Source organism: Mastigoproctus giganteus, chromosome 8, assembly GCF_048544385.1.
Source record: "Mastigoproctus giganteus isolate SK-2022 chromosome 8, ASM4854438v1, whole genome shotgun sequence".
Lineage (NCBI taxonomy): Eukaryota > Metazoa > Arthropoda > Arachnida > Uropygi > Thelyphonidae > Mastigoproctus > Mastigoproctus giganteus.
Window position 1 is genome coordinate 32,251,127 of NC_143582.1, and position 12,410 is coordinate 32,263,536.

The window sequence follows — 12,410 nt, forward strand, 5'->3', positions numbered from 1 at the left end:
CATTATGCATTCTACTTTCATTACCAGAACTTCAAGGCATTACAAGCGACCTTACTTAAGATTTTAAAGTACATTATAGATTACAGTCTCTGTAATAAATTACAGGGAGCAATAAAATTAAGTACAATTACACACTATGACAAGAAATTTGATTTCTTCTAAAATGGAATGAAAATCAAGCATGCATACTGTTTCATAAATACTCCAGAGAACGCAGAAAATTACCTTTATCATTAATACATGTACATATATCAGGAATATATATTACGAACATATATCAAAGTATATATGAACATATAATTCATTATGCCATGGGAGATGACTGTCAGCCGAGATCAACACACAGGGCTGTGCAAAGGTATTTGGAGGCCTTGGTGCAAACGAGTTAAGGGGCCTCGTTTATTATGTTGAGACTGATGGCTCCCTCGATTGTCCCCCCCCCCCTCTAGATCGGGTACCCTGGTACAGCGCATCCACTGCACCCCCCCCCCCATTTGCACGGCCCTGCCAACATAGTTGTTGGCAGGGCCGTGCAAATTTCCCCAATCGATCTCTTAGGAAGGTTCATGCAACGATTGTTTCTTCCAGCAGTCTGGTCGAAGAACCCGCCTAATACTGGAGCTCAGCTCCGAGGTTGACTCTGTAGTTTCTCTAAACATGATAAATTGAGCCCATCTTTAATTCAATTCTCTCTTATAAATATCCAGACCTGTCTGCTTTTAAAGTTATTATAAACTTTGTCTTTCATATATTAATGAGGTTGTCACAGACATTCTCTCAGATATGCCAGACAAGCTGTACTTGCAACCTGGGAGTCTAAAACGCTGATGGAACTGATATTCGGGTGACACTCAAGTCAAGTGGACCCAATTTCGGCGAAGTCCGGACGGTCTGTGACAGCCAAATCCTCTGCTTGCACCTTCACCATGGTGGGATTGTTAGTAATCCTGGGTATAACCTCCATGAACAAGTATATGGTGGGTGACCACCCAGGTGTGAACCAACGTAAGCAGGAGTCGGGGTGTGGCGCCCACACCACATGGAGGAATGCCGCCCCTCTATGTTAGCAGACAGTACTAGATTGTAAATGACTCTCATCAACCGGTGCAATACCACCACTTTGCTTATTGGAGGCTTGAAGTGGTGGAACCCATGTTTAGTCTCTGGAGCTAAGTTCCGGTCAACCCTTCCCTATCTCTTCCATTATGCAGTATGATTGATGACTTTTGATGTTATGATGAACATCGTGGCGAGATCCAATCTTCTTTACATTTCGAGGGTATAGCTCAAAAACGGCGTTCGCAGGTCGGCCGCTAGTTAGTACACCGGACCGAACCAATTGGTAACTCTCTAGGAGGCTTCCAGATCAGCTAGTGCATAATCTTGCTACCTCTACTCTGCCAGATAGTGACTGGAGGGAGTCCGAGTAGTGTGCATGCGGGAGCATTCTCGAGGCCACGTTATGTCAAGGATCTGGGTATATTCTTACCATGTGTACGCTATATCCAAAAATTTCATTACTTCATACAGCATGTCCCACCCACCTTTCCTCACTATTGAATACACAATGAATTGTCAAACTAATACAGCAAGGTTATCTGCGAAAAGATCTAAACCTTCCAAGCACTTCCTATTTCATTTCAGAAATATACATGGTCTCAATTCTAATCTCAATGATGTCCAATTCCACTTGCAGTCTGCCAAACCCCATGTACTTTTTCTGACAGAATCTCAGTTATCGGTTGATTCAACTACTGCTCGTCTCAGATGCTGAAATTATTCGCTGTATCATTCCTTTCGCCTCAAAGGTGGTACTTGTGCATAGGTGGTAGATGACTTTCAACAACCGGTGAAATACCACCGCTTTGCTTACTGGAGGCTTGAAGTGGCAAAACCCATGTTTAGTCTCTAGAGCAAAGTTTCCAGAATCCCACCCCCCACATACTTCTCCTTCAACCCATGCACGGTACTTAGTACTATAGGTTTTGATACCTTTCGTGTTTGGGGTTTTCATAAAAAAAAAAAAAAAATATGTCCGTTCTGATATTCCCTGGCAGAGACTTGGCAATTTGGAATCTCCTCTCTTTGATCTTCTCTGACTTAAAATCTCTCTACCTCATTGTGTCAAATTCATCTGTTGTCTCTACCGTTCTCCTAACTCCACTAATCACTTGGAGCTCTTTGACTTCCTCTCTTTGCAACTTTATTTTCTTCAGTCCAAATTCCCTAACAGTGAGGTAATTTTCTTTGGAGATTTTAATGTTCATAACTGCAGCTGGCTTCCGTTTTCTAGTAACACCAACACAGCTGGTCGAGATGCTGAGATTTGCAAGATTTGCAATTTGCAAGACCTTGCACAGATTATTTATTTACCTACAAGAATACCGGACAATCCTAATCATACAGCCAACACACTTGATCTTTTTCTCTCAAACAACCCTTCTAAGTACACGGTCGAAGCGAGAGGTCCTTTAGGCACTTCAGATCACAACTTGGTGATTGTCTCTTCTCCAATGGAGCCCTTATCTCATGGCTATTCCCAACCTCGTGTTGTTTGGAATTACAAGAATACAAAATGGGATGACCTGCGAGACTTCTTTTCTTCTTTTCCTTGGTCGGATTACTGTTTCAAAACTTCTGATGTCAACGTTTGCTCAGATCGTGTCAGTGAAATTATTCTTGCAGGGTCTGCGCGGGTAGCACAGTGGTATCGTCACCGTCCTCCCCACATCGGGTAGAAAAGGCCTGGGTTCGAATCCCATCGATGACGCGAGGAACTTTAATGGGCTTTTTTCACTCCGTGGCTGAGTTAGTTGGTCTCAGGCGTAGATAGCAGGTTTTTCTCCCCAGTAACTGGGGTTTTTTCGTCCAGCAAAACAGGCAAATCAACCATAGAACATATGCAATTTACAGACACAAATACGGGTTAATGTATTTAATTACGGGTGACATTAAATAATAATAATAATAATAATATTCGTGCAGGAATGGAATCCTTTATCCCACACTCCACTTTAAAATCTCGTCCTTTTTCTAAACCTTGGTTTTCCAGTAAATGTGCTAAGGCTGTTCAAGAGAAGAATGTTGCATATTAGAAAAGCTTTTGATACTGTTGCACATGGAAGACTGCTGCACAAATTGGAGCAGTGTGACATTGGAGGCAAGTTGCTGCTATGGATAAAGGGGTGGTTGAGGGGGAGAAGACAGAGAGTGGTAATCAATGGACACTGCTCATCGTGGACTAATGTTATTAGTGGAGTCCCTCAGGGTTCAGTATTGGGGCCTTTATTGTTTTCTGTATTTATAAATGATATTGATGATGGTATATCAGGCTTAATGTCCAAGTTTGCAGACGATACGAAGGTTGGCAGGGTTGTCAAGGACACTACTGACACTATGCTGCTGCAACAGGATTTGGAAAGGTTGAGCAGATGGGCTTCGAGGTGGCAAATGAAGTTTAACATTGACAAATGTAAAGTACTACATATGGGAAACAGCAACCCCAGAGCAACGTATCAACTCTGTGGTACTACACTGACAGTGGTAGAGAATGAAAGGGACCTGGGGGTGGTGGTGCAGGCAGATATGAAGTTCTCTGAGCAGTGCAGACGAGCTGCAAGAGTAGCTCATGGTGTATTGTCAATGATATATAGGAATTTTTCTAGCAGGGATAAGGAGGTGATTATTCCCTTGTATAAGGCAATGGTCAGGCCACACCTAGAGTACTGTATACAGGCCTGGAGGCCTCATTTCAGGAAGGATGTAGAGCTGCTGGAACGAGTACAGAGAAGGGCAACTAGATTGGTGAATGGGACAAAGGGGTTCTCTTACGAAAAAGGCTTAAGTTTTGCAAATTACAGTGTCTGGAAACTAGGCACCAGCGGGGTGATCTGATAGAGGTGTACAAAGCCTTGAATGGTTTGAGCATGCTCAATGCTGATGGGATTCTTCCTCTAGCTCAGAAAAATCACCTGAGAGGGCATAAATTCAAATTGAGGAAAGACAGATGTAGGATAGATGTGCGGAAATTTGCCTTTAGCCAGCGGGTGGTTGGTGGGTGGAACAGACTTCCATCCCTTGTCGTGGAAGTTGATAGCCTAAATAAGTTTAAGGCTCAGCTGGACAGGTATTTCGAACGAACAGAGGGGTGAAGTGGAAGTGGTTATTTTTATTTATTTATGTTACTTTTTTTTTTTTTTTTTTTTTTTTTTTTTTTGGCTGATGCTGCATAAGCTTGCTTTCTTGCATCAAATGCCTCTACTAATGCTAATGCTAATGCTAATATCGTAATTGGCTTGTTTCTAATTCTTCAGTTTCATTTTTGCCTACACCAAAGCTCGCAACAATTGTAAAGTAGTTATAAATCAGTCCAAACTAGAGTTTGAACAGGCTAAGAGTAGAAAACTTGCTTCTTGCCCTAATGGTAGCCGAGCATTCTGGTCTCTAGCCAAAGCTATTTGGCCGCAACTTTTGCCCATCTCTGCTCCCACCTCTGTCCTAACCAGATGGTTCTGTTTTCACTTCAGCCAAGGATAAAGCTGACCTGCTAGCATCCCATTTTTCTTCCAACTCGTGCATTAATGATCTTGGTAAAACACCTCCCACCATTCCCAACACGCTCCATTCAATGCCTTCCATCAAAAGGATGTCAGAAGGATTTTGACGAATCTTGATGCTAAGAAAGCTCCAGGTCCCGATGGTATTTCTCCACTTGTTCTCAAAACCTGTGCTCCTGAACTTACTCCTATTCTTTGCCGCCTTTTTTCACTTTCTTATTCCAAAGGTGTTTTTCCTTCTGCTTGGAAATTTGCTCATATCCAGCCAGTTCCTAAAAAGGGTGACAAATCCCTTCCACCCAATTATCATCCCATTGCAATTACTTCTACTCTTTCTAAAGTAATGGAGAAATCAATTAACCGACAACTCTTAAACTACCTAGAAACCTTCCGTCTTATCAACGATTGCCAGTATGGATTTCGTCAGTGTCGACCCACTGGTGATGTTCTGGCTTATGTTACCCATTTATGGACTAATTCAATGGAAAGGTTCGGTGAAACACAAGTAGTTGCTCTTGACATCTCAAAGGCTTTCGATCGTGTTTGGCATAAAGGTCTTCTAAACAAGTTTCCATCTTATAGTTTGCCAACTGTTTTTAGTAATTGGTTATCCAGTGTTCTCTCTGATCGCTCTCTGAGAGTAATGGTAGATGGCTCTCTGTCTTCTAACTTCTCCACTAATGGCGGTGTCCCCCAAGGTTCAGTTCTTTCCCCCACTCTTTTCCTCTTGTATATTAATGACTTTCTTCCATTGACTGGAACTCCTATCCATAGTTTTTCCGATGATAGATAGCACATTGCATTCCACTTTCCATTTTGAGAAACCTTGCCCTTCTCAATCAGCTTCAAAATCTGCTACCAATTCCTTAAATGCCGATCTTCAGGTAATTCTACAGTGGGGCAAAGACAACTTAGTTGGTTTCAACCCTTCTAAAACTCAGTCTTGTCTTATATCACGCAAAAAGGATTCTTCTGTTCTAATGCTTATCTTTAGTGACACTCCGATTTCTAGGAAAATGATATATCTCTTTTGGGGATTACCCTGACTTCTAATCTCTCTTGGCATAAGCACATCACAAATATTGCTTCCTCTGCATCTAAAAACTTGGTTTTCTCTTTTGCTCTCGGCGTTACTTTTCTTCCAAACAGCTGCTCACTCTGTATAAATCGCAAATCCGCCCTACCATGGAATATTGTTTCCACATGTGGGGTGGTGGGAACAATATTCCAAAACCTCTCTCAAGCTTCCTGGTTCCATTCAGAATAGGGCAGTTAGGTCAATTAATGATTCATCTCTAACAGAGTCTCTTCACTCGCTGTCTCGTAGACGTACTGTTTCTGCTGCATGCCTCTTGTACAGATACTTCAATGGGCACTGTTCTTCTGAATTGACTTCTATAATTCCCGCTCTCTCTTTCAAAACAGTCCGAACACGTGCCGCCACCAGACAACATCCATTTACTGTCCAACCTGAAACTCACAGAACCAACTTTTCATCTTCCTCGTTTATTCATTCAACTGCCGTTTTCTGGAACAACCATCCTTCATATGTATTTCCTGAAAATTACAGTCTACAGAAGGTCAAGTCCAATGTCAACAAATATCTTCTGTCGTCTTCTCAACCTCCAACCCAAGCACGGTACTAAGTACTATAGGTTCTAATACCTCTCGTGTTTGGGGTTTACATAAAAAAAAAAAAAAATTATTTTATTTTAATTGATGCAGTTTTCTAAGCATGTATCTTTTTTAAGTTAAAGGATATTTCCATATTTTATTGTTAGCTCCTATCTAAGTGCCCGATGGGCAATTGTAACATGCAGTGGTGATGTCATATTTTCACATATGATTATTATTATTAGCCATATGGTGCCGCAAAAGCCTGAGGCTTTTGCTGCACCAGCCAAGCCCATACTCACCAGATGTGAGCCCCTGGGGTATATATTTCAATAAAGATACATATATTCTATGAAATAAACTTATGACTGTAATTTTTAATAGTGACGATAACCTACTATATAAACACGTTTATCAATAAACCTCACACTTACCTCTTCTATGATTGTCAAAGAATAGGAGTTGTCAAATTCCCAACTCTCACAAGGCACCGTCTTCTTGTTTTTGTCCAGAAGAGAAGAGAGTTCTTCTAATATGCTGGAGAATTCATATTGTTCGCATTTCGACAAAATTTGTTTCCCTTCTATATTTATTACTGGAATGCTTATGTTTCTCCATTCATCTTTATTTTCGACATCTGCAGGCGCAGCGCACCAGTAATTAATATTTGGAGCATAAAACGAACTGATAAAACTGTTCCATGCAAAAGGAAACGTTCCAAAGAAAAACATGCAAAAAATTCCAAACTGCCATTGGCCACAACCTCCGATAATATCTGACAGCTCAATTTCTTCTGCTTCCTTTTCTTGAGCTTTTTTAAAAGGTGACATTGAAGACATGAAAATGAAATATAATTTCGTTTTCAAACTGAAGCGAAGCGTTTTCTATTTCATATTTCCAAAACAGAATGAAAACAGTAGTATGGCTGTGTGTGTGTGTTTACATGCACGAGATCCCAAAAACAGTGACGCGATTCGATTCTAATGACAGAAAAGCATGTCATGCAAAGTATACAGAAATATGACTCAATAGAATATAATGAAGCATTTAGCAAAGATAAATTCGCATACTAGCGTTCCAACGATTGATTCACTAAGCAATGATACAGCAGAATACCAAGAAAAAAAAAAAAAAATCAAAAAAGGTATTTACAATAAAACCGACAGAAACACATATGCATTGGCATCAAGGGAGGATAGACGTTCTTCCCCTCCCCTGAATTCAGAGAACATCGCATTCTATTGTACTTCTTAGTTTATATAAGCTGTCGAAAAAACGGTCATGGCTTTATTTTGGAGATATTCATATGTACGAAGGGCGGTTAATATGTATTTTCCCTCATCTAGAAGTATTTGAGTTAAGGATTTGAAACAGCGGCAATTTCATTCTTCTCTACGTAGCTTCTAAAGCTACACGTTTTTTAAATCTGTGGATAAGCTCTTTCAGGCCTCTTCAATAGAACTTTGAGCAGGAAACTAGGCTTCCACTTCATCAAGTCGTTAGTAGGCGGCCCCGTAATGTTTTCTTCATTTAGGGAAGAGGAAGAGTCTGAAGGTGAGAGGTCGGAAGGATAACGTTGGGTGCTGCAGATTTTCAAAGCCATCCCTCATTGCGATCACGCTGAGAGCAGCCGTGCGAGCAAGGGCACTAAGTTGACTAGGTGGCAGACACCTTTGAATCTTCCTGCATCTCTGCAACTTGATAGCCTCTCTTAACCTTCACAGGAAGTTTCTGTAGTACTCCCCAGTGATGCTGCTCCTTTTTGGAAGTTATCATCCTTGCAGATCACCCAAGGGGCTCACATCTGTTGAGTATGGGCTTGGCACACCCAGGGTCCTGAGCTGGATATCATTATTCTTTTCTTTCTTGGTGATTCCCTTTTTCTTCTTCTCTGTCTCTCTCAGGGTAACTAAAAATTTTTTTTGGCTGGTGCAGCATAAGCCTCAGGCTCCGTTGCACCATATGGCTAATAATAATAATAATAAATTATTATTATTATTAAAAATTAGGACGCACACGAACCTGAGACATGATGTTTGTTTGTTTGTTATTTGGTTTTTAGGAGCATTAGCAACTAAGGCCATATTGCTCCGGGATATGCGACGGTCATTCCCTGACCTTTCCGCATTCGGTGGTGATGGGCTCGAACCCCGGTCTAATCAAGAAGCATTTGCTACGCACTGCTGCTCCTTCCCACCTGGCTACGGAGACGCCCTGAGACATGAGGTCAAGGAGATGTGGCATATGCAAGAAGTATCGACCATCCCGATCATCGTGTCAACCACCGGTATGGTGCCAAAGACTCTACATAGCAGCCTAGCAGCAATAGGTCTCCCAGAGAACATCTACAAAGAACTCCATAAAGTCGCAATCCTAAATACCTGTCGGATAGTCAGACATTTCCTCGACCAACAGTAACACCAGACATTACAACCATCCTGTGTACTTGGTAGCAGTACCCGTCATGGAGTGGAATCCCCAATCAGGGAGAAATAATATATAAGAGAGCAACAATAATAATAATAATCCTTTAGAGGTCTGGAAGACTAGAATATGACCTTGTTGATTGACAATTGACCCTTTGTTTTTTGGTTTGTTGCTGAAGATGAATGTTTCATTGGTTGCTCGTCTGTTTTGTTTTTGGATCACAGTGATATACTCAGCATTTATCCATCATCACAATTCAGTTAAAAAATTATAAGCCTTCTCTCTAAATAGCTCCAGAAATTTTGCAGAACATTATTTCCTGTGGAGGAAGTGTCAATAATCTCAGAACCCATTCCGCTGCCGCCTTAGACACATGCAGAAACTCATGCATTATGGTGCAAACAGAACCATCGCTGATCACGTTACTTGCTATAAAATTTATAGTCACGTGTTTGTTTTCAAGGACTAGCTGTTCCACTTTAGCTACAGTGATATGGTCTGTAGCTGAGATGCATCTTCCTTCTCTTGGGTCATTGTGCACACTGCTCCGCCCGCACCTGAGCTGTCTTTCCAAATTTTTCAGTCTCTTATGATGGGCAACCTTCTCCATATACAGCATTCATCTCCACATGGATCTGTTTTGCTTCTATGCCTTGCAAGTGATGAATTTTTTTCATTTTCCTGCATACCGCCTCTTGTTAAATCACGGCTCTAGTTCAGTAATCGATGGATCTGCACTACTCGATAAAATTAACAGAACAAAATATTTTCATGAATATTTTATTTTGAACAGTGTCGCCGAAGGCGAATATTTGATATAATAGGCATCTTGGCATGCAAATTCCGAGTATCCAATATAAATTATTCATGCCTGTAAACACACGAGTTACTACCACATCATTTCATTCCCGTTTTTTGACTTACTCAGTGGGACAGCCACATCTCCAGTACTCAGGATGATAAGTCCTCGTTTATTTGATTTTTTGATATGGCGGGTTTTTGGACAACATGAAGCTGGTAGTCGCAGGAGGAGGGGGGGGGACATTGTGTCCTCTTAATGTGTCATGCAGTGCGTCTCGGCACTATCAGGCAATTTTGCCAGATCCAGGAAACAAGAACGATTGCAAGAGGAGCTGGCCAATGGTTTGTATCCCATTGACCCTAAACCACTGCAGAGCTCATCGAAACTGGCGCCATGAACGGGTGATTTGGAGCCCTGACAAATGGGGGTACAGTTCTGTTCTCTGATGAGTTCCGTTTTAGACTACAACGCATTCTTGACGTTATTTCAACTGGAGACAACGAGGAATGCGGTACCATGCTTCCAACTTACAGTGGAGGCAGTGTTCTCGTGTGGGGCGGAATAATGACCGACGGTCGCACCTCTCTTCATGTTTTCGATAGAGGGTACTGTAACTGCGCATATATATGTATATGTATAATTGTGGTTGGTGACTCCTAGACTAATGTCCATCTCCACCTGTGATACTGTCTTATTTACAAACTATGTAAAAGGGCCTGAACATATGTCGTGTTATGTTTGTGTAGAAAATGTGTATGTGTTGGTTTAGACCCCATAGCCACCAGGGAACAGTAAACACCTGGCCAACTGCTACCTGGTGCCTGCCCCTAGCCATGAGGAGGCAAGCCTTAATTCAACTAACCATGTCTGTGAAAACACTAATCCCACACCCACCTCTGTAGTGCAATACAAGTGAGTGCCACACCATCCTGTACTTGGCTACCCAGACCCAAGTGCCAGCAAAAAAAATAAATAATAAAAATAAATAATAAAAATAAATAAAAATAAAATAAAAATGAAATAAAAATAAAAAATAATAAAAATGCACTTCATTTTAACTCCAAATTAAATGCACTTGGATTGTCCGCATCCCCTCTCTGCCCTTGTGGAGCTGTTGAGACAGTCGATCATTTAATCCTAGAATGTAATCACTATTTAGATGTTAGAAATCAGCTTCAGATTTTGACAAATGTATATAGTCCCGCTGATTTTCCACAGTTGGTGGAAACAAGGGAGAATTTCTTATATATCTCTGATTTTGATGAGTGTGTTTAGGAGACATAAATCCATTGTAAATGTTAATTCTTAATGAGGTGTTACACCAAAGAGTTTATAAGGTTTTCTTGGCTCTGAGTTTCACTGATTCTTTTATTGTAAGTTGTCCGTAAGAACTGTTGTTGAAAATTAAATCTTGTGTTTATGAGAGGTTAATGGCTATGTCTTGCAGGAAAATAAGTCCTGTTAATGATATATATTATACGTATCGAATTTTAATGACTATGTACAAGACCAAAGGTATTAATTTTCCGGAAACTTCGTTCTATAAGATAGTGTCGAAAATACTGTTTTCTTGCTGTTGACATTTATCGTGAATATTTTTCTTTTGGAGACATATGGCTGTTAATGTTACTTCCTGTCTATAGGCTGTAGACTTGTATATAATTTTCATTGACACTGTTTGTTTGCTAGCTTTGCAGCTCTATTCAAATGTCTAAGTATCACTAGATTAGAGTTTAAATGTAAAAGAATATAGTTCACTATACACTATTTCTATAAACTATTGTAAACTTTTCTCTTCTATTTCAAGGGATATCTATTCTTCTTCCACCTTATATCCAACTTTCCCTTCCCTTTCCTTCCAATCCCTATACTTCTCATCCTTCTCTCCACTTCCCCCTAAGCACCTTGGGGCTAGCAGGCTTGCCTGATAGCCCCAGTAAGTGTCTTTGGTAATAAAGTTGTCCCTGGCGCGCCTCCTCATGGCCAAGGTTCGGAATCAGGGGGAAGGGGGCCTGGTGTCCCCTGGTTGCGAAGTCGCCAGGTGCTGGCACTCAACATAACACCACACATACTTACACACACTTGCCAGCCTTGGCTTTTTGCTTTTCAGATGCTACAGCAGTATATAGGGGAGACCCTATATACTGCTGTAGACCGCAATTAAAACAAACACACCTTGACGCTTTAACTATGGCGGCTCTCGAACACCCCCACCAGTTTAGCCGTTTGGGAAATCGAGGCACCAGCTCGTCGAACACCCACAATCTGTCCTTTATCAAAGTTGTCCCTGGCGCGCCTCCTCATGGCCAAGGTTCGGAGTCAGGGGGAAGGGGGCCTGGTGTCCCCTGGTTGCGAAGTAGCCAGGTGCTGGCACTCAACATAACACCACACATACTTACACACACTTGCCAGCCTTGGCTTTTTGCTTTTCAGATGCTACAGCAGTATATAGGGGGAACCTTGGAGACTGCGATTAAAACAAACACACCTTGACACTTTAACTACGGCGGCTCTCGAACACCCCCCACCAGTTCAGCCGTTTGGGAAATCAAGGCACCAATAAATCCTTCCTTTTACCCATCACGCTCGGAATTTTACTACCTACTGAACCACTGGCACCTTATCTATGTTACGTAGGTCTACTAACTGAGCACTCTCGTACCTCACGTGGTCAATGGGTCGCATTCAGTTTTCATAGGGGTGGTCATAATTCAGTGATCACTCAGTGTATATATGTGAAGAAACCTAACCTTTTCTGTGGCACTATTACAGATCACGTTGTGGCTGTTATAGGCTTCAGTACTTTTTATTGCTCTGTAACTTTTCCATACCATCTTTTTCTGCCCAAGTAATATAGCAATTTCATTATTCATCCAACTTGGAATCTTCCTCGTGGAGTATTTTTTAATGGTATATGACATTCAAGACATCTGTGATTAATGTTTTAAACGTATACCATAATTCAGTTGTATTCGCTCTCTTTGTAATATCTACCCAGTTAATAGAGGCCA

The 12,410-nt window shown here is 41.3% G+C and overlaps 1 protein-coding gene across 1 annotated transcript in view; it reads right to left on the minus strand.

Annotated features, from left to right (window-relative positions):
- LOC150081424 (solute carrier family 22 member 4-like) overlaps positions 1 to 7,000 on the minus strand; it is a 130,722-nt gene extending 123,722 nt beyond the window's left edge. Inside the window, exon 1 of the mRNA XM_090380198.1 lies at positions 6,605 to 7,000. Within this exon, the coding sequence (XP_090236324.1) occupies positions 6,605 to 7,000 (396 nt within the window). The remainder of the gene's footprint in view (positions 1 to 6,604) is intronic.
- Positions 7,001 to 12,410: the final 5,410 nt, after the last annotated feature.